The sequence below is a fragment of the Cuculus canorus genome, chromosome 2 (assembly GCF_017976375.1).
Source record: "Cuculus canorus isolate bCucCan1 chromosome 2, bCucCan1.pri, whole genome shotgun sequence".
Lineage (NCBI taxonomy): Eukaryota > Metazoa > Chordata > Aves > Cuculiformes > Cuculidae > Cuculus > Cuculus canorus.
Window position 1 is genome coordinate 39,151,763 of NC_071402.1, and position 23,257 is coordinate 39,175,019.

The 23,257-nt window shown below is 41.2% G+C and overlaps 2 protein-coding genes across 10 annotated transcripts in view; one reads left to right on the forward strand and one right to left on the reverse strand.

Moving 5' to 3' along the window:
- Nucleotides 1-2,808, forward strand: part of ASPH (aspartate beta-hydroxylase) — a 113,708-nt gene extending 110,900 nt beyond the window's left edge. For all 8 annotated transcript variants that reach the window (XM_054059515.1, XM_054059519.1, XM_054059516.1 and 5 more), the window contains one exon: nucleotides 9-2,808. In XM_054059515.1, the coding sequence (XP_053915490.1) occupies nucleotides 9-159 (151 nt within the window). In that variant the 3' untranslated portion in view covers nucleotides 160-2,808. The remainder of the gene's footprint in view (nucleotides 1-8) is intronic.
- A 136-nt stretch (nucleotides 2,809-2,944) lies between these two features.
- The window catches only part of CLVS1 (clavesin 1), a 103,307-nt gene continuing 82,994 nt past the window's right edge, over nucleotides 2,945-23,257 (reverse strand). For both annotated transcript variants that reach the window (XM_054059525.1, XM_054059526.1), the window contains 3 exons: nucleotides 22,156-22,266; nucleotides 20,793-21,028; nucleotides 2,945-5,495 (listed from right to left, as the gene is read on the reverse strand). In XM_054059525.1, coding sequence (XP_053915500.1) covers nucleotides 5,408-5,495; nucleotides 20,793-21,028; nucleotides 22,156-22,266 — 435 coding nt within the window. In that variant the 3' untranslated portion in view covers nucleotides 2,945-5,407. The remainder of the gene's footprint in view (nucleotides 5,496-20,792; nucleotides 21,029-22,155; nucleotides 22,267-23,257) is intronic.

Sequence of the window (23,257 nt, forward strand, 5' to 3'; positions counted from 1 at the left end):
TATTGCAGAACCTGGGAAGAAGGGAAAGTTCTTATTTTTGATGACTCTTTCGAACACGAAGTATGGCAGGATGCTGAAAATTATCGCCTGATATTCATTGTGGATGTGTGGCACCCTGAGTTAACAGCACAACAGAGACGCACTCTTCCTGCTATTTAAGGGATTTCTTCTGATTCCTAGAGCAAAGGAGCTTGAAACCCTTTAGGGTATGCCAGTGGAATTAATTTATCCAGCATACAGAGAATACTAATATTTTAAGGGTTAGAAGAGCTAAAGACGACACTCTGCAATCACAGAGGACTTGATTTAAAAAAAAAAAAAAAAGGAAAAAAAGAATAATAATAAAAAAGCCATGGTTTGTTTCATACTCATACGGCACTGATATATATTGTTTTTCTGGCTGCAAGCTTGAAAATACAAGTCTTGTCAGCCAGAGAACAATAGGTCTGGATTTTCAAACTGAGGAATGTGCACATGTTTTTGTCATGCCTACATTATGAGTACAAAACCAGTCAGTCACCTGCCTGGCCATGTTCAGGCACAAGATTTGTGATTCTATATCCAGGAAATACTTCACAGGTTCTTATCTGGAAAGCAACGTGTAAGATATTTATAAACATATGCACACAACCAACTTTGAAAATCTGTATGCAGTTGTAATGTTAGCTGCTTTAGGCATAGTATGTGTTCCTATGTTATCAACTGTAGAAAATGTGAATGGGTTATGTATGTTTTGTATTTTTTTTACCTGAATAACTGTATTTTTCTATCACAATTACGAACAAATCTTCTTTAATCAACCACTATTTAAAAAAAAAACCCTATATATCTATGAGTACATCTCTAGTTATCAGCAGAAGGAAAACACTATATATGAACAGATTTAGTTTTTATCAGGTGTGGCCTTCTCTTGCCTGCCCGGAAATGCAAACAGAAACTTTCATAGTCAGCTGTTTAGTTAAGCTTTGTTCTTCTAAAATGGAATAGTTCTCTTAGTAGACAGCCTTCAGTTTGGTGATGTTATTTTGGGAGATGCTGAGCAAATGTGACACCTGTAGGCTCGGATGATGAAGTGCTTGACAGTTCTTAGGATAATGTAGTGAACTGCTTTTTTCTCCTGTCATTCAAAAGCTTGTGTTGTGATATCCATTTTCTACCTGACAGGAGTCTGGGGCACCTCCTTCCAAGGGCTCCTTCTAGGCTGCCCTTGGGTGGTCATTCAGCAGGTAAAAAATATATGAAGAATCTCTCGTATTTTGAGCAGAAGGACAAGGTCTAACTTGATTTCCTGCCAAAATGCAGAGTGAACAAAGAGCTTCAGGTTATTAGCTCATATTAACCTATGCTGCCAGCATCCTGCAGAGTGCTAGAATGATCCTTTAATTGACTTAATGGTGTTTTCCATGTCTTGGAATGTGTGGCATAATGCTGAAGCAGTCTTATCCCACTACTGTTTAGGGTATCCTCTGTATTTGCCATACAGAAATTACTATATGGTAAAAGAGCCTATTTTCAAGAAAGAAAACTGATGGGATGTTTAAGCAGCCGGCTGTTCTTTTGGCTCTGTATTGCTTAATAGGAAGGGAGGGTACAAGATCCTCCACTCTTAACTTCTAAGAACACTAACAGGAAAGAAAGGCCTGAGGTTGCACTGATGATGCTTATGACTGACTTATCTACTTGCCTGCAAAACTAGTTGGATGTGAATAAGTGTGCTTATGCTGCTCAGGGCTTGTGAAGAGCAGTGACATTATTGCCAAGGGTTGTGAGAGAGGAACACTAAGCAAGGAGACATTGATGTTACTTAAACTCCACAGCTTTGCTTCTGTTGTCCAAAAGACACTGAACAGTCTTAATTGTTTAATTCTAGCTGTCTGTTTAATGCTCAGTGGTTTTGTACTGCAGAGACCACATCATGATACCTAAATATCCTGATCAGAATACCGTGTTTATTGAAGCAAAATACAGATTAGAGCTTTGCATTCCCATAAACAGAATGCTTTTGAGATTTCATACTTTAGTAGGTAATTAAATCTTGTAATGTCATTTAACACATGGTGATTGCACCATCAATTAGGGTAATCAGTTTCTGGAGGTGTGCACTTTAATTTACTTTTTGACTATTAAACTGATAAACCTTTTCTGATCCAGAGTCAGTTTTAGAGAGCTATAATTTGGCTTTAATATGTTGTCCATATCAAAAATAACACTGAGACTATGCACAATATACAAGAAAGTAACAGTTCTCAGATAATCATTATGAAAACTGAAAAGATTTATAAGTTTTACACTTAGGAAACATAAAAAAACTTTTGGAGTGCTTAGGAGAATTGTGCAAAACTGGAAATAAGGCATTCATTGTGGGCAGTCATAGTAAAATATTTTTTTTAAAATCTTGTAGTTTAGTTAGAGGTTAAATTTTAGGTCTTTGTAAAGTGATCAGAGTACAAATTAAAATATTTTGTAATTGTCTAAGGTAAAGACAGTTTGTAAAGAAGGAATCAAGAATTGTTAAAATTTGTAGATTAGGAATATTTTTATTAATGTTGCATTGTCGTTTCTATAGCTCAGAGTAAATACTAAAGGAGTGGTAAAAACTTTGAAGCTTTATTTGTAAAAATCCGTGCCATCTTTCAGATTGTTTCATTGTTCCTTTGAAGTCTCATACTTTATCTTTTCCAGTTATGATTGGAAAATAGATAAAATTGGCAAATAGATAAAAGTAAGCTACTCAAGACATCTGCATGCCAGAGTAGCACTGTTTATTAAATTGTGCAGTGACATATTGGCCATATCATAAGTGCCTTGAATATGACAAGGTGTATTATCAATAGCTCCTGCCACACTGAAATGAATCTTCTCTTCACTTACCTGTCAAGGAGCTGAAAGCATATCCTTTTGTGAGGTACAGTTACTGGATTAGCTCTATACATGGGGGAGGGGAAGTATACTTACAGAAAACTACAAAAATTATGGAGTAAGTGGTATAGTCTTTTAGGTATTCTTGCTTGCTAACCAGTATTTCATCTAAAAAAAGTGCCAATTGGAGAAATGAATGGAATTTTTTTTTTTTAAATGGAGAACCATTGCAATTTAAACATTTGTTTTCTTTAGTTTTATTTACAGAGGGAAATGACAGAAGGGTGGTATAGCCTTCTGTTTGTAATATACTCATCACAATGTTAGGAGGTTGATTCCTTCCTGCCTGTAGTTACCCTGCGTGCTAGCACAGAGTCTGTATGGGATTCTGTGGTTAGATACAGGCATCATACAGTTATATACAAGGCATCGTATATATTCATTCATGTCACAGATAAAGAAAATAAAGAATTCTGATCTTCTGCAAGGTTTAATCCTCAAGGACTAGGTTTCAGCGATATTTGTACTTCTTGGGCAGAACAATTCCCACTCGAATGAAATTATTCTAAGACACCATCACAAAAATTCAATGGCGGTGCAGGTAAGTATATTAACAGAGAAAAATTGTAAACCAAAGTATTTCTTCATGAATGCTGCAGTATAATAGCCAATGTCTGTATTTTTTTGGCTGTTTAGTTTTGTACTCTATGCTTTAAGCAAGTTTTCTATGACAAATCCAAATGCCTGTGAGCCTTCATGAGCCCCGGGAAGGGAACTCTGTCCTGTTACCAGGACATGACGTTATAGTTTTCTGTAATAGGTGGTAGTGTCAGGGGAGAGGAATGGAAGAAATCCCAAAGCTAAATGGTCTCAGTTGTCTTACTTGTTTAATGTTCCTGCAAACTGCTTCTTCTTTTTCTGGCTCTTGTGTTGCCTCACTGGGACCATCCATGCCTTAAAGACTCACCATCTATCACGGAGGCCAGGCTTTGTATCAATGACATGCTGCTGCAGAAGAGGGTTATTCTGAATGAGGCTATTCTGTACAAATACTGGTGGATAAATCCCAAGTGTTGATAAGGTCTGGCAGGATGTCCTTTCTGCCCTTTTTCAGCATGAAGTGTTCTAGATAAAGGTAGTATGTGTTGCTCCATCTGTTAGGGCTGACCATGTCCAGCTGAACTATTTAATCTCTTGAGTGTATCGCTTATGAATTTGATGGACGTTACAGAGGAACATTAAAAGCTCTTGCGCCTATTATCATCTCATTTTATGTATATGGTTTACACTGCTGCCTTTGAGATGTTGTTGCCAAATGCTTGTTCTAGTAAATTGTCAATGTATCACAGTTTACTTGAAGGTGTGCACAGTGGTTGTAACATTTTCAGAAAATAAAGTCACTGCACATGCAATTTGATAACAATTTTTCTTTTATTTCTTTAATCAGGTTTCCATTTCAGTGAAGGGATGGGATTCTCTTTGCAGCTAGGGCAAACAGAGAAATAACAAACTGATCTTTGGCATTTCAGTTCTTCTATTTTTCCACATTTCCTTCTAGCAGAAGCTTGTACTGAATAATTATTTCTGTTTTCCTTTTTCATTTTAACCATGATCTGGTTCTCCAGTCAGCATACCCTTCTGGCTTTACCTTTCACTGACTGCAGGATGGAAAGGGGTAAATGGCTCTGCAGAGCTTTCATTTGCTGTTGTGACCTAAATGAAACAATCTGGATCAAACCATTAATCACTGGTAAATGCGTCCAATGGGTCTCCCTAGCACTTCTCCTTCACACACGCACACAAACATACACACACATATATCTAATAGGCTCCCCAGTCGCCTGTGGAAAAACCATGTCATTAAAACTAAATAATTGTATTTCAAATTGTGTGTCTGCTGCCCACACGGCTTATCCCGCTTAGCTGACAGTTTTATAAGTTAAGAATAATTTTTGCTAGATACTGAAATAAGTGACCCCCTACAAGCGGCATGGATGCGGCAGTCACAAAGTGTCATGTTTAATGGCATTTTGCTGGCACAGATCTTTTTTTCTCCTTTTTTAAATGCAAAATCCTTCTGTAAGTGCTGCTATTTCTGCCCTTTAAGCCATGTTAAACTACTAATTACAGTACAAAGTTTAAATTTGAGATGTATTTCTTTAAAACATATTTAACCGTCGCTTCTATAAAACCAAGCATCCCTGCTGGAGGCTTCAAGGAAACTTCTACTGACACACCCTGATTTCTTAGAGAATAAAGTCCCATCATCTCCAATATTTTAATGGCATAAGTAAAAATAAAAAATAAAATTCTTTGTGTATGGACAGGTTCCTGTGTCAACAGAAATTTCTCAGTTTTTGTTCAGTGTTGGCTGCATGGACAGATGGCTGGTGACAGTTGTTACTTGGTCAAGAAACATGAAGGACTTGGACTTGTTTTCAAGCAAAACACGTGCGTGTGTGTACTTGTATGTATGTCATGTACTCTGTGGATTTCTGGTATGGTGGAAGTCTGTTAACGTATCTGTGTGTGCTGGGCGCGTAGGAGCTCAGTCCAGAGCCAGAAGTGGTTGGGTGTTCTCGCTTTCTCCCTGGTCTTCGTGTTTCAGTGTGCCAGCTTCCACCACAGACTGGGACCTGAAAGCAAGAAGACACACATGTTAGCAAAGGCTTTTGCAGAGGCAGTCATCTTCCTGGAGTCTCTTTGTTCATTTTATGATTTTTGCTTTTGTCCATTTTCATCTTTGTGGCTTTTTAATTTTTTTCTGTGGAATGCATGAAGAATTTGGGAAGCATTATTTTAAATATGAACATGGATGTGACTCATTCTCAAATGTTTTCAATGTATTTAAGTGCTTAGCTACTACTTAGCACTTAGCTACTCTCCACCATGCTGAATACATAGAGCAACTCCAAGGCCTGAGAAACCATGAGATCTCTTGGTGCTTAATGTCTTCCAAGGCAAAACTGCTTGTGCAACTGCTTACTGAAAAGCAATTTGTACAAGTGCTTGTTACAAATCTCAAGGAAGACAAGTAGTTAAATAACATTTTGTTGATGTAGGAGTTCAAGGGGCAGAATTTCCACAAGTTACCCAAGACCAGTGAAGAAGCCAGAATTAATACAACAATGATGGAGCTTCTGAAGTGCCCTATGCTGCAGTTTATCTCTATCTGCTTGTTTATACCCTTGAGGGAGAACTTTATTCCTGGCTAGTCCATTTTAAATTAATTTATGTCTTGCAGGTGGGAAGCACAGCTTATCCTTTGCTGCTAATGGACAATAACCCCACAACATGTAAAAAAATGCATAATCACTAGAGAAAGAGAACCATCATGATTTCTTGCAGTGACAAAACTGAATGGTCTTAAACTAGTGGAAAAATTCAAGACACTATTTTTCAGAGGTCTGTGTGCACTAGTGTTTGGTGATTGAGCTATGGAAGGATGAAATGATGAGTTTATTGTTAGAGATTTATTATCCTCCATTTTCTCTGTTTTGGGCTAGAAGTTGCCTCCCACATTGGAGCATGCAATGAGTTTTTAGAGCAAAATCACTGTGAATCAGAAGCCTTTAAAATGGGAACTTTTTAAAAGGGTAGGGGTAGAATCATCCAGCCTCAGGCAGTAGCACAGTGCATAGTATCACTTGAGAGAGCCAGTTTTCTCATGGATAGCTTTTAGAACTGGGGGTAGTTCTTGTTCCCTACAGGCTGTATTTGTAGTTATTCTTATGCGTGGAGCTTTCATTAGAACACAATTTAAAAAAATCATTAAAGAAAAAAATCTGGATGCTCAATGGGAAGATTTTATGCCAAATTTTTCCAAGAAAATGTTTGCCCAAATGTTTTCATGCTGCATTTTTTACAGTAATGTGACGTGCATAATGTTCATGACTGCATTTCAGTACAGAAAAGCAGCTGATTCAGGAGATTATGCAAAATGGCAATTCACATATAGTATATGGCAGCAAAAACAAATCGTGGCTTTGAAATTAATACAGAATGGATTCAAATCACATCAACAATGTTTTATTTTCTTTTCTGTACTACCAGATTAAATTATTATTAAATAATACCTAACTACTACTTGTCACCAACATATTGTTTTCTATCTGACCTACTACCATAAAATGAATATAAAAAGTTGCAGATCCATTGCAGCATTTGCCAGAATACAGCAGAAACTTTCTACACTAAGTCAAATGTGGAAAATCTCACAATTTTGCTTTTTGTGCCGTTTTTGCTTGCTGCTGATTATCTCTGCTCTCATCTCATTACAGCAAAAAAAATTTCTTGCATGTGTACTAGCAAGACAGTGGTTTCTCCCCCATACTGGTACTCAGATGCATGCCAGGCTGGAAGCAACATAATCCCACACTCTGTATGCATGTCCCGTGCTGCTGCTCTTCACACAAAGCCAAAATAGCCAGACCTTTAAGTAAATGAATTGCAGGGCACCTGACCTCCAAAGTCAAGGTGCCAAATGATTCAAATGCTATCCCAGCCCATCTAAATAACATGAAGAGGGATCCAACAGAGATTTTAGTATCTGCCAAGCTCTGCAGTAACAGTGATCTCTCTCTCTTTGCCTTTCCCGCTAGAAGCTACTTAACTCCCATTTTAAAATGCACAATTCAGACACCTATCTGAAGGGCACAGTAATAATTTGAATAATAATCACTATTCTTTTCTAAGACATGGCAATAAGGGGCTTGCTGTTGTGTTTCGATTTCCATTTTCCAAATCTATCAGCTTTTCATTTGCTGAAAAATGGTTCCAGTTTTGTTTTTAACAAAAATTTTATGTAGGAAAACAATAAAGTTACTCAGTTCTGAAAAAGATTCTAAACCACTTATTTCATATTCTTAATTTATGGTAAATATTAAAAATGTAGATGTTCAGAAAAGCATTTTGGCAAAATATCAGTGCAGCTCACAATCTAATGTAATGACTCAGCATGAGAACTGTTTTACTGTCCTAGAACATCCTGGAATATGTATTCCATATCTATGCTTAATGGCAGAGAAAAGATTTGCAACAGACCATGATTGGAGAAAACATTTTCAACTGACCAGTAACTGTGTTTTGCAGCAGTAGAAACTAATATAAGACAAGTGCTGTTCGGAAAAATGCAGCCTATAAGTTGATTTCATTTTTCTTCTGTGTATCTAACACACATTCAAGAAAGCAGTCATATACTAGGTGCATGCAAGCTTGCACAATATGTAGGGGGTTTATGTGCTGACTGTTTTATTGAACCAAGGACTTAAGACCAGTGTATGTTTTAAAAGTACTGCTGCCTTTCTTACCTGCATTAACATTTTCTTTAGAGGAATTTACAATCACATCGCAACATTTTAAGTAGAATCTGATCATGGTTCTTGAAAGGTATTCAGGTACCTAACTCCAACTTAATCTGTTATTGAAAAATACAGTGCAGTCAGGCACCAAAATACCTTTGCCCTGACTAGTCCTTGTAATTTGTAACCATCTTTACATTAAAACCACCAGAACACCCTCTTGCACAACAGTCCAAGCCTTTTTTTATGTAAAATGATAAATGAGCAGTACAGAATTTCCCTTGTTTGGCCAGCTCAGTTTAAGTTTTGGTCCTGTAAGTGCTGTGGATGCTCTTCTGTTGAGACTCTATGGCAAACACAAGTTGATGGCAGCAGAAAAAAGTATTTTTATTTTGCTGCCTTTCCACATGAATGTGTATAAATATCTGATAAGGTGGAGTAGAGAACATGAAGGTAGACTCTTCTCAGTGATGCTCAGTGATAGAAGAAGCAATGGGCACAAATTGAAATACAGGAGCTTCCATTTTAGCATAAGAACAAATGCTTTTATTGTGGGAAAGGAAAAACTCTGTAACAAGTTCCCCAGAGAAGTTGTGGACTCTTCATCCTTAGAGATATTCAAAATCCAGCTGGACACAGTCCTGGGCAGCCTGCTCTAGCCAGCCCTACTCTGAGCAGGAGGCTGAGTAGAAGATCTCCAGAGGTGTCTTCCTCAACCTTTTTGTGATTCTGTGCCCACAGAAACAGCGTCTTCTCTGGACCATCCCAATTCATATTTCTCTACCCTGACTGGGCAATGATTTTCCTTCCAAGCTCATTATGGCTTTAAGGTATCAGCTTTGACAGGGTGGATGACATTCAGCTGCAAAACACAGATATTTACTATCATTTAAGGCACTTTAGGGTATCTAAGACAACATTCTGCTGACTGCTATGACCCAGTATTTATAGAAGACTTGTCCATAAAGACTCTTGTCCTTATGGAGTAACAGATGGAGGCCATGAGGAGATCACAGTGCCTAATATACAAGATGCCTGTCGTAGGCAGCAGAGCCTTATCTGTGCTGTTGTCTCTGCAGTACAAGTGCTAATAGTTTATAATGTTCAAAACATGTCCAAGTCATTTTGATCTGGGCCAGATATGAACTAATCATCTAAATGGGAAATAGTAATTGCATTGGCCTTCTCCTCATATCACTACATTTTAGTCACTTGTTTTGTGATTTGTCTCACCGTCAGATATCTGTGGTTGCTCTGCGTCATAAATGGTAGAGCAAAATAGATATTCTCAGAGTGCAATTTGTCTGATCTATTCTAAACATACGGTCATGTTCTATGATTCATGGGTTACCCACATTCAAGTCCCTGTTCTGGTAAGTTCTCGTCTGTTAACACCAGGAGGAACAAGTTCCATGATTTATGAGGAAACGTTTCCTACCTATCATAGCCATGACGACCTCATACTTTATTTCTTCAGAACTCACCTGAAATGCAGCACATATCCTGCATGCACTGCAGCTTTGGAATTGTTATAAATGAGTGCGTTTGTATTCAAAGCCTTTTGACTTTCCTCCTTTCTCAGCTTAAAATTCTCAGTAACCAGTCTGGAAGATGCTTGGTTGTGGAGGATCTGGTTGAGTTAAATATTAACCCATTTAGATGACTGTTTGTATCTCACAGATAAGGTCACTGTGCAAGGCCCTGAGCTGGCAGACACCATGCTTGTCTGTCTTTAACATGATACAAGCAGGAGACTTAGCTCCTGTAAAAGTACTATGGGATCACTGTGGGCTGGGAGCTAAGTCTGAAGCAACCAGCAGACAAGTCAATGCCCACAGATGTTCCTATGCTAGCTTGCCAGGCTAGGTAACCTTTCTTGGAAGAGAAAAATGAAAGTGGAAAGAGAAATAGACTCAATCTCATTTCTGAAGTGAAGTTACCGTTTGAGTGTGCTTCTATTAAAATGTCAATCAAACCCCCCATAGTTGTTTTACAGTTTAGCAAGAGTTATTTGGAAGTCTGGAAAATCAACATTATGCAGCTGTTTCTCCAGCAAGTCAGCCATGTGTTTCAAATGACAGCACTGCAAAGGTAGGTAAAACCATATCTAAGAGAGCAGATGACTTTATGTGCGTGTGCTCATTTTAATGCAACTATCTCGAAGTCAGTCAAGAACCATGTAAGAAGACTGGATGAAAGTCTTCCAGCTGCACTGATTTCAGAAGACCAGAGTACAGCTGGAGTGAATCAGCTCACAGGAAGTAACATCTGTTGTATATCACTTTTGTTTCCCTTAAAAAAATAAAATACCAAAACCCTGCACTGAGCTAACATTAACTGTCAGTGTATCATGGCATGCTTGCCTTAAAAGACATCTTCTGGTTGTCTGATCCCTCCTTTTATGCTTTTCATCATAGCAATGCTGATGTTCTGCAGCCCACAGGGATGAGTTTATATTACTTTTGCGCTGGGATTCCTTCGGAGGGATTTGTGAAGCAAGGAGGAGAGTGGTGTGGTTTTTTTCTCCAAGTGCAGGAGGCTTCAAGCTCTCACAGTGACACACTGCAGCTGATCAATCAGATTGCGTTGTGTGCCTATTCATCTATCTCTCACCTCTGATCTACTCATTTCCCTCTAATTCTCGTTTCACCAGCACCTCAGGGCTGTTCATCTCCCAGTTATTCATTCCCTTTACAGAACATAACAAGCCTTATTTTAAATCACACCCTTGAAATTTTGTATTGACGAGTCTTTCTCTGCCCTCCTCCCTCCCCACCAGTCTGCAGAGGGGGACACACCTCAAGAGTATGTCTTCATCAAGTGGGAAAAAGGAGGATTTTTCCCCTCATATTACAGAAACAACACAGATGTGCAGGTGTGAAATAATTGTGGTAAAAGGTATACTTTTTTTGTATTTTAAGTGCTAGAAAATGAAATGCATAGGCAAGATATCTTGAAAGACGTGTATGGTCCCGCAGGTGGTGCAGGCAGATGCAGGCAAGCACTGCTCAGCGGTGCACAACTCCAACGCAGATGCCATGAAGTGTGGCTCTCTGCCGTGGCTAATAAGCCCTGCTGAAATCTCTTGATAATGCAGATGTGCAGCTTTTGCACTTGCACTGGCTCACAGCTCTGCATTAAGGCAGTGCAGTGTTGTGCCACAGATACCTCCCTGGGAGAGCAGCTTTGATACACCAACCGCAGCATTTCAAAGAGATGAAGCAGCATCCATGTCTAAGGGCACAGTTGAACTGGTTATGTGATCCACCAATGTGGTTAGTCAGAGGGCAAAACGGCATGAAAACTTCAGCTTAACCTTACTGCCAACTCAGTGCTTAGCCCAGAGGACACTGGCGACAAGCTGCTGCGCTTCCCAAAGAGGACCTGGCTTCCTGGCCACCGTGGCAGCAGTGACCATTGATAGCACATCCTAGGGAGAGGTCTCCAACTAGTGCCTTGGCACATCAAAGCCAGCAGCGTCCACAGCCCAGATCTGTGCTTAATTGCATGTGTGATGAAGTCTCTGCGAGTGCATCTACACCGTTAAAGAAATGACTGTCACAGAGTGAACTCCAGCACGAGACTGGAGATGTGCCAGATATGCCTGTGTAGACGTGCCTGATAGTTCCTCCTCCTAGGTGCTTCTGACTTTCTGCGTCAAGATCATGCCTTGGTCACATCCCACATCCAGGGCAGGGGAAAGGCATGGGTGGAGAATTGTCCTCTCCTTTTCCTTTCTCTGTTAAAGACTGATTCTTCCACAGACTTTTTTTTTTTTCAATAGTAGGAATAGAGGCACACGCTACAGGAGTTCCTGGAAGAACCTTAATCCCCTGAAGTGCAATGTGTCACCTACCAAAAGGGAAGCCTAGTCATGAGGCCAAATAAAACACTGCAGCAGCGCCACCAATTTACAGAAGATTCTGCAAAAGCTGCTAAAACTCATGCAGGTTTGATCAAGGAATGAAGAAAATCTGTTTCTCCCACTTTAGGAATATTGTGTACACACATACACATGCACACTCTTGTCATCCCCATTTACACTTTTCCTGCTCATCCCCAGTTCCTCGTCCACCCAGCTTCCAGCACCTTTACACCTGCCTCATCCATCAGACTGACTTTTTCGGTTCCATCCCAGTGATGTCAGCTTCCAGTATCCCAATCAAGTTTGCCACCAAATCAGAGTCCCTTCAGTTCTGTGTGGTAATAACAGGGAAGATGGAGCCTGAAGAGGAAAGGGTGTCAGTTTTCCTACTTCCTCATCCTACCTCAGAAGTTTACTGTCCTCAGCAAGAACAACACTGCTGCATGAAAGCAATCCTGCAGATATGCTATAGAGGCTGGAAAGTCAAACACAGCCACAGCAGGAAAAGTAAAAATGTAGTTTGTGGGAGCAACAGTCACTTGGCTGTTATACACGGGGGTGTTATAACCCCCACATTGTGCTCCAGCCCGAGAAGCTCACACTGTTCTTTCTTGGAGGGCTCTTCTCTCCCTCAGTGCTCAGGGTAGATGGTGCTGAGCTAATAAGTGGCTATTTATTTTGCTTTCTTCTAGCAATTAAGCGCGTGGCTCTGTGACACATTTGCTTCATATTATTCCAAGCCTGCTCTGAAGATAGCCTTTGTTAATTCCCTCCTGAGCTTTTCTGAGGACTTCATCAATGCAGTACTTATGAGCCTCTTAAATGCCAATTCATGTACTGCTACAGCACAAACTGCAGGGTTTTTTTATTTCCATTTTGCATATGGAGAGCTGAAGTGCAGTGAGATTAGGGTCCAAATATTCTTCTAATGTGGAGTACCGTTTTCCCAGTGCTGAGGATCCGATTTTGCAAAGTGCTCAGCACTACACTGCAGCTTACATGTTCAAAGCATGTCCCTTTAGTTTCTGTTACAGGTGAGAGCTGAGTATTTCAGGAAATTAGACTCCAGAGTCTATAGCTTGGCAGGCTGAAAATATACAACATGCAATCTCACCATCTGTGTGAAGTTTGGTTTAGGTAACTTGCCAGGACAATGCAGGGGCCTGGGGAGAGTGGCAAAGCAGGATCCACTTCTCCAGGGCTGCACCCAACAGGTTTAACCAAAGGTTCATTCCTGGTCTTCACCAGCCCTACCCCTAGATATCCCTATTTGCTTGCCCACCAAGTGTGCTTCCTAGCCAAGCTGCTTCCAGCCCTCTATGGCTGCCACATCTTTCAGTCCATCTTTGACTCCCATCCCAGTGACTCCAGTTCCCAGTATCCCAGCTGGATTTGCTGCTGAATACTCATCTCTCCAACTCTTCTGCCAGCAGGGGGAAGGAGGAAGCCCTGAAAGCACTGGGGTTTTGTCTGTTGAAGCCTTACTCCATGTCTTGCTCCAGCCTGGCCTAGTGCAAGGAAAGTTGTTGTGATCACAAGAAAAAGTTGTAATTACAAAAGCCCTCTGCACCCCATGCCCAGGGCAGATGATGTGTATTGTGGGCATTAACCCGAATCATTAACCCGAGTTGAACCGGTTTATCCTGGGAGGCCAAGCTAAAGCAAGAGGCAATCATCGGTGTCATTAAATGCTAAAATTAAATGTTTCCACAGACCATGTGTGAATTGCCTTTTCAAAGGCTTGTAACTCAGCCAGAGGTAGGTGGATTTTTCACAGGGCAGCAAAAGATACAAGCAGTGTAAAACCATTTGTTTTATTAAGTGTCATGTCTCTAATCTAAACTTCTCGCAAATTTATAGCCAGCTGAAGACATAATTTACAATGCAATATTTCAGGCAACCTGAACACCACACTCCCTTCTCCAGCCTGTGTTTGTGCACCCAGGCACTGGTCACCAGAACCTGCTAATGTGTCAGACCACTGGCTCCTTTCCATTTCTCTCTGATGTATTAGCAGAATTCCAGTCAAAAGTAATAAAACTGCTCAACAGCTAATAATCTGTGTTGTTAGATAATGTATATATTAAATGATATGCATGTCCCTGTGACACATACTTTGTTATCAAGATGTGTTTCATACACAGTATGCATATGGGGGGAAGCATTTCCAGAGAAGCGTTCAGAAATTATCTGTTGTTTGAAATAATTCATAATAAAATAGTAAATATAGGTCTTATACCATAGATCTCACATATTATAGAGATCATTTAACCGAAGGCTTACACAGAGTCTTTCCCTTTTCCTCAGCATAAGTGGAAATGCACCCCAGCTACAAGCAGAGCAACCCGAGTGCCGTCCATGGGCACTGAGAAGTTTTCACACATTTTCAAACTGATTTTTATTTGCCGGTGTTTTATTACTTCTGCAGTAAATTGGTGCTGACTGTGAACCGGCATAAAACATGACCCATAAAAGCAGAAACATATGGCAAAGGAACATTAAGGTCACACCAAGAATACAACTAGAAAGGTCTGACTTGCACAGCCCAGCTGGGCATATGGAGGAACCAGTCTGAATAAATAATACCTTACATATGTCACCCCCTCAAATGGCCCCTTTCGGATCTAAAACTGTTCCTGTCGGCATTAGTATATAACAGTTGTGGTACTCTTCTTTCTGGGAGCAGGATTCTATTTCTGTGAACCAATAATTTGTTTCAGCAACAAGCTCGTTTAAAGATCAGTCCTTTCAAAAACACACACATCAGGAGGTAATAATGGCAAACCCTAACATTCATAAACCTCTAACTCTAACCTAGGACATAAAAATCCACATGCTCTGACTCAACAATATCAGGCAACACGTTCCAACAGTTTTTTTCACTGCATTTTCAAAATACCTAATATGGGGACTTTTAATGAACCACAGGCACGTCATCACATCTTTTAAGGGCTCAAATTTCTACTTTGTAGCAGGAAAATGTAGTGGTATCTTGATGCATTAATTGCACATTTCACAATTAGCATGTTTGGCTCTACTCTTAAGTTTTAGCCTAACTCTGAGTTTCCCGAGTCTCTAATCAGCTTGATTTGGTGATGGTAACGTTCTTGCAATCCGTGTTATCTTAAGAATGTTTTTTTAACACCAAACCTGATTAAAGTTACCCTAAATTGAACTTTCATTTAATAAATTCACTTAAACAGCACAAGTTGTTTGGCCAGAATATATGTGTAGCTGTGAAATTCCCTTTCTCTGCAGGGCAATTTTAAATTGCACTAGGTTTTCAGGCTTGTTTTCACTAGCAGCCATTTAAAATGAGCACTCTTTTGGTGCCTGGGAGGGCAGAGAAGTAACAGTCAGCTCCCAGGCAGTGCTTGGTGACTGCATGGGGAACAAGCAAAGGCAGAGAACAAGTCTTTGTCACTTGGACTGAAGATCAAGTTTATACATGAAGAACTGATCCAGATGCATCTGCACAAAGGCAGATGTTGTAAAGAAAAGCAAATCATAGGGAGACAACATTCTACTGCAGGTTACTTGCTGCTGCTGGACCCAAGTGTAAAGGAAGAATGACACTACGGAAAAAGGAAACTCTCCAAAGAACTAAGTTCCTTCATGTCTTCCCCATGTCTTAAATTGGAGATGCTTGCCAAATACCTAACAGGCACGATTCTCCCAGTGCAGCTGACCAAAAGACTACGCTGTCTTGGCACAGTGATATGTTGAGAGAAGTCTCTGACTCTTTAACTTCAAGGCTTAACCGCCCACCGTAGCTATTCATTACACTGCATACCCAGATAAAATCTCCGGCTGTTCTCCAAAACAACAGCTCATCAACAAAAGCCAGTATGAGTGCCTCAGGCAAATACTTTGCTTTTGAGTTAGCTCCCTGTTGGCTAAGGCAACCCAGAGCCCCTTTCTGACCATCAGGGCTCACAGAAGGTTTGGCCAGAGTTGAAAGGGAGGTGATTTTCTTCTCTGCACTCTGTATATTCACACCATTTACATGGCTCTCATATCCCACAGCTCATAAGTGACAGGCTTCCTATGTGGATGCAGACCATTCAGAAGAGAAGGTCCAAGACAGGGGAAGTGTCTGTTGTCATTGCTTTCCCTATGGTTACCAAATGATGAGGCCAAGCTCTCAGATTGAATTGACATTGCTATTACTATATTAATGCTGGTTTGCATGCTTATTACCTTGCACATTTCAAACTTAGCTGAGCTGAATCTTACCAAACAGATACATTCTGAATGGATTTTTGCTATTGTTGCCCCCCACCCCCAGCCATTTATACTCATTATGTCGAGTCGTCAGCTATTTTGCTTTGTTTCCCATCTGCTCATACAGTACTTGGATTCTGGGATTTTTCCCAGGACATAATATTGCATATGAGAGTACAATTTCCACTGTTTTGATTTTACCCCACTGAGGCTTCATGTGGCTACTGGTGGAAAAAACTGACAGTTACAATTATTTTGATTAAAGGCTTTCCATGCTACAGAATCTCATCAAATCTCAAGATTTTCAAGTTTGTGTTGTTAACTAGAGTCATTGGTATATTTTTTCTAAGAGGATTTTCAGTCCTTTCCCCATCTACAAAGCCTTCATTCTCTAAAGCAAACAAAGACTCTTTTTTGAGAGAAAATCTTGTGCAATTTCAAGTCACAGCAAAAAATCACCCCTGCCTGTGGTTGGGGAGAAGGTAATATTCTGGTCCCTTTGCTGTTAAAGGTAGTAGAAATTGTAACCTAATGAGACTTTGAGGGGCAAGTCTAGTCTCCTGTGACCACTGGTACCCACCTCATATCAGACCTGTCACTCATGTATCAGTTAGGTTGCCATATTGACAAGCTGTTTCAGTACTCACTCCTCTAATGGCTTGCAAACCTGCCCTAATTTGCAGCCAAGGTATATTTTGGTCAGTTTATACTCATTGGATCTCATATCTAAGTTGTCCTTTTTCTCAAATGCCTGTTCTCTCTCCCCAGTTTTAATTCCCTCCTATATTTGTAGGGAACAATCACATTCATTTCAACCTTTGCTCGGGGAGGATAATAAAACCACTTCTTGCTGGAAAACTATGCTCTCTTTCCTCACCCCCCTCACAACTCCCAGATGAACTTGTTTCAATTTATATTCATCTGCCCTGGCGATAGGAGCCAAAGCTCTGCTCTCAGTCCTGAAGCCAAGATATGGGCATGTTACCTACTCTGATTTCCCTCCCTACCACTGCTGCTTGGTGCCTCATTTTCTCCTGGTCTGCATTTTGAGACTTATTTTAATTTTCGGATGATTACTTCAGATTTGTTTCAGTCACACCTTGAAAATGCCCTCTTTCTCCCCCTCTGCACTAATTTTGTAACATAGATGAAGTGGATACAAAAGTATTTTGGCCAGGTATGCTCTAATTCCATTTCCTGGCATTTTTAATTCCAGATTTGTAATTCCTATCTCCCTCTATTTCGCAGCATCTCTGCTACTAAAGTGGTTAGACATTATATTTGGAGAAGGTTGTGGCCAGAGTGAGTTTCCATCTAGGTGCAGGATGGCAGTTTCTGAGAGAGGTTTCTCTTCCCAGTTTTGCCAGGCTAGCAATTTTCTGACTCAGAATTGCTGTCATTCCCAGTACATTCTACAAGGACATTTCTCTGTGCTCACAGTGCAAGACTACAGGCTATTCTAGCAGCATTGAGCTCCAAGATTAAGAAAGCTTTAACTTGGCACTGGCCCAGTGGCAGCCCTAGCGAGGATGTGCTTTTATGGCTTTACAAGTGGTCCCAAAGCCAGGAAGGGCAACTTGCAACCCTGCGCTTTGTCATACAGCAGGATGGTAGTCCAAAGAGGGGACCAAACACTGCTTCCCCATCATTTGGGTTAAATCCACCTCATAAATACTGCCCTCCCCTGTAGCTAATTGCTGGGTGGGTAGGTCTGCAGCAATATCTGGAACGTCAGAGAAGACATGACTTATTGTTCAGCAGGGCTTTTTGTCCTTGTATTACAGAAACCTTGGAAAGCTCAGTCTTTGTATAGAATCAGAAGATTTTTAGTTGGAAGGAACTAATAAGGATACCTGCTCCTTGCAAGACTACGTAAAACTAATCCATACAACTAAGGGCATCACCCGCACACTTCTTAAACTCTGACAGTCATCGTGTTGTGACCACTTCCCTGGGTAGCCTTTTCCAATGACTGACTGCACTCTTACTAAAGAATCTTTTCCTAATGTCCAGCCTGAACGTCCCCTGATGCAACAGCATTCCATTTCCTCATGTCCTGTCACTGGTCACCAGAGAGAGATCAGCACCTTCCTTTCCACTGCCCCCCTTGAGGAAGCTGTCGACTGATATGAGGTCACCCCTCAGCCTTCTCCAAGCTGAACAAGACAAGTGACCTCAGCCACTCCTCATTAGTCTTGCCCTCAAGGCCTTTCACTATCTTGGTCGCCGTTCTCTGGACAGACTCTAATAATTTGATGTCCTTTTTTGTGTTAAGAAACTTAAAACTGCACACAGTACTCGAGGAAGGGTGCAACAGTGCAACGTATACTTACCCCTTTCACAGGAAAAAATCCGCTAAAGAAAGTGTCAGCAATATTTTTTGTCAAACCAAACATTTCAGCATAGAAAGGCTTACAAAATTATCATGTTTACTCAAGAGTTTAAAGATTTGGAGGCTTTGAGTGGAGGAGAGGAGTGATTTTTAATTCTAGGAGGTCACCTATACATGGTATAAACCTCCCTTGTGTATCCAGGATACTCAACCATGGTCTGCAACTCTCCTTGTGTTAGAGGTGCATGAACCTAAAGAGGCAAGAATAGGGGATATCTAAAGACAGATGATGCTGACAGAAGTCTGTAGACCTTTTAATAGGCCTTAGATAGAAATCTGGTCTAATAAGTCTAATAACACACATCATTATGCTTCCTAAGCATAGGTTTTTACTTCAAGTTAGGCCAAAATGTAATTTCAGGGGAAGAGGAATCAAAGCAAACATATGTAGGAGAAAATCTTGCAAAGCAGTGAACTTTTCACCTCTAACAGCTGGTAATGACCACAGGACAGAAGTTCAGATGGTTCATTTAACTGCCAAGTAACGAAATTAGGCTAAAAGTTAGATCTAGTCTGCCCAGAGGCAATATGACAAATTAGATTCATCCACTTGCCATATTTGTATTAATGCACTTTTGTATTAGTGAACAGATTATAAAAGAAAGCTTTGCCTTGAGGCAGAGTTTTCTAGCACTGAACTAATTTTCAAGCTGAGGTTCTCCCCTGAGGGCATGATGAGACCTTCCCTGCAGACCAGGATCTGATTCTCTGCAAAACTCTACCTGTGAATAGCTCTTAAGTCTTCAACGCTTTAAAAAATGCAGTTCTTTCTATAAAGCTACATAAATTGTACACTCTCAATATATGTATTTTAGTCATTATGGAATATTTAGTTAGCATCTTGCTAGAATGTTCCATGTGTTCTGCTGTTAATATATATATATATATATATATATATATATATATATAAAAAGATTATTTTAAAATCAGGTCTCTGAGACAGGCTCTGTAAACTCGGACTGGCTCCCAGCCTTGGCTGGCAGTCAGTAGTGAGAACTGCTGACTACGCAGTTCTTCACGCCATGGTGGCAACCTTGCAAAGGGTCATAGCCCTGTGGTCTCGTGGCCCTGTGAGCTGTTGAGTTGCGGGACTCACAGCACTTAAAAGTGTAAGTGTTTTCAGCATGAGACTTTACTTTGCAGCTGCACCAGTGTGGCAATCCCACTGACCTGGGAGAGAGCTCTGAATTAAGAATGAATTTCTCATTCCTTTGAAGATGAAAGACTTTTAAAATTAATTGCTTGACATTATGGCTTGTCTGTGTTGTCAGCTTTGATTTTGCTGTGACAAAATGATGGCCGTTCCCTGTCACACAGAGTGACGCCGTGTCTGTGAGCACTGCACTCATCAAGCGGCAGCAGGCAAGTGAAATCATCACGGTGATCTGCATGGAAAACAGTTTTGTGGAGTGTAGCACAGAGGCTGAGGTGAGTGCAGGAGTTGTTACACTCCGGCAGGGGAGCCAAGTCCACCATTACTCATTGCAGCCAGCATTGGCTCTGCTACATCACCCACAGACCTGCACCAGGTATCCAATCCTCCTCACTCATTCTGGCAACAAGTGCCAATTAGTGAAGGTTGATACTCTCTAGAGGTGTAATTTAAAGCATTCACAGCTGAATTCACCACCACTAGATCTAAAATCAGAGATCTTTACAGAGCTGCCTTATCGGCCATGGAGGGAGAAAGTGGAAGTAGAAGCAGCAGATGGAGACTAACCCATTTTCCCTTTAGAGGGCAGTGATGTTCATTGTACAAAAGATGCATTTCTGAGGAGGTAAACCCCTTATCATTAACAACCGGGGTCAGCAGAACCACTGCAGCAACAACTAATAGGAACCAGCACTGAAGTAGTGCTGCTGACCACACTACGCCGTACGGAACAGCACCTCACTCTGATATACGTTCTGCAATGTTCATTGCAGTGGATTATTAATTTCTTCCACAGTAATCAGATGAATAATTACGGCACCACAGAGAGGTTTCCGTTCTCCCACCACACCGTGAGTGCAGTCCAGGCTGAAGCACTCCTTACTGTTGACATTTGCCAGATTATAGCCTCTCTCTGAGTCAGAGAAGCTCTTCCTGCTAGATTTATGTCAAACCTGTTTGGAGAGCCAAATAAGAAATGATTTCAAAGGCAGTACTAACCTTTTCATGGGTTTGGGTGAGGCTTCCCGCTCCAGATTGGAGGACGCATGCTTCACGTGCATGGCATTGTAGGAGGTGTGGGTGTACTCGTTTTCATCACTGTAGTCGGGACCGAGTAACGTTCGAGCCCATGTCCCCATGTCGTACGGAGGAAGAGTCCCCCCAAATTCAGAGGGCAGGCATTCAGGGTGTATTAGCTGGTGAAGGCTGTTCAGGTTGTTACCATGAAGAAAGATCTTTAACAAACAAAAAAGGAAGTTTAAAGTCATCATCTAGTCCTTAATTCACTAAGTTCAATAAGAACAGCACTAATGAGGTGTGGAGCATCACTAGTTGATGCTGCAGTTTCAGGTGGGAGTTTCTGAAGGACTCAGAGCCCGCTTTGGCCAGTTTTGGGAAGGGTTTCACTTTGGGAGGCGCAGCTGAAGAATTAGGCTGATACTACAAGCACTTCCGAAATACCAAATTCACTTACTTTTCTCACATGACACTTTCACTTTCTTAAGTAGCAGATCAAGGAAAGTGGAATTCAGGAATAATAACTGATTATTGCTACTGTAAGAGGATAGAGGCTTGTACGAAGGGCAGTGACAAGAAAAGGGAGATAGTGGAGCTTACTGAAAGAAGATGTGAAGTCAGTCCTCAGCATCTGAGAGGGTAACCTGGCCCTGCACGGGAAGACTAACATTTCCTGGGGTCTACCAGGCTGCCTCCCCACTTTGCGCTGTTTCAGTGACATTTGTCTCTTTAATCCCTTTTTGCTTTTAGGCTGGTACTACCCTTGTCCTGCCCGGTCAGACACACACCCTAGGGTGATCTCTGGGGCCTCCTGAGGGATGATCCAGCGGTTGTTGGGACTGTGGAGGACAAATGGCTAAGATGACTGCAGAACCACAATTCACATGGGTTTCAGTAAGGAAGACCTGCCTATCTTGCAGTATAATCAAACAGCCTTCAGTCATGGGTGTCTTTTTTGGGGAAAGAAATGAGTTACTACCATGTGAAAACAGTCAACTTGCTGAAGCAATGAAATAGGAAATTTTAGTCATGCAAAAAGAGTTGAGCTGAAGTTTCTCTCACTTCAAGTGACCTCAGCCTGGTAATCCCTCCACATTGCCAATTCTTCCTATACCTCAGCACATCCCATTAAAATGTATCTACATTTTCTTAGTGATATCAGCTTTCTGGTTGAGTTATTGATTCAATGCAGACCATTGTAAATTCTACATTTTAATAACAGCAGCAATTCTCTGAGGCCATATGAAAAATGCAGAGAGAAAAAGAAGGAAGAAAAGAAAGCAGACAGCTACTCAGTTACTCTGGTCCTGCAGCTTCCTATCACCCCCCAGCCCTGTCTAATTACCCTTTTCCTTGTCTTGTCTTTGAGGAATGGTTTGATTAGCGTGTACAGGGCATGGATGTACCAGGGTTGGTTGACAAAATGGACTCCTCCAAAACGAGCAGGAAAGCTATCCTACAGAAAGAAAGAAAAGGAAATCAGTTAATAGATGCAGTGCTTTAGTCCAGCAGTTAATAGAATAAAACTCAGAGGTAGAAGTGTGCTTCTTTCCATCTGCAAAAGAGCACTGGGCTTGCTAGGAGGGGAAGCAGGAGGGAGATGGGAAAGACAGACACCTGGAAATGTTTGCAACAGTTTCTTCCGTTAGCAGACAGAGTCCCTTCTCCCCTCCAGCAGTAACTCATCAATTGCCCATGATTTAAAGAAGGATCTCTAGACAGTTCACCTGAATGACTTTTAATTCCAAAAGCATCTGACTTGGCTGGGATAGGAAGTGAGAGGGGGGCTGATGAGCACCACTCCCTTGAGGGGAAGCTTTCTAATTTCTCATTGTGCGGTGTAAGGAAAGCCCCCGGTTCCCACGCACATCGCTGCACACAGCTCACCTTTTCACCCTTCAGCCTCCCTGCCTCCCCCCTGCTAAAATCATCATTACAATAGCTGACCTTTCGGGGTGAGCGAGCAGCATATTGTGGGGAGGAGGATGGGTGGGAATTGTTGATAAGTGAAGGTGTAGGGAGAGTGCACCATGACAGCACCATGGAAACTGCCGGAGCCCAGTGCTGGCTGCCAGGCTGTGCACAAACACTCTTGACATTAGCATGCAGGTAGCGTCCTGACAAGGAGGTGTTTGCAACAGTCTTCTACCCCGCTCAGCCAACATGGCACGCTTAATAAAAGAGGAGGCTGCTGGCGTGTCTCTAAAGGTTATTGTATGTTGTGATGGGCATTTTGTACCTACATTCTCATCTGAAAAATGTCAGTTAGTCAGGGAAGAGCCTAGGATTTTTTTGCTTGCATAAATAATGGAACAACCGCTGCTCCTGCGTGCAAATATGCTTTCAGTGAGAGAAGAGGTGCCTGTCTCTCCCCTGTGAAGGCAGATCGCGATGAACCTGTTCTCACCCTGTATATTCTCCTAACCTCTGCAGATCAGTGTATCAAG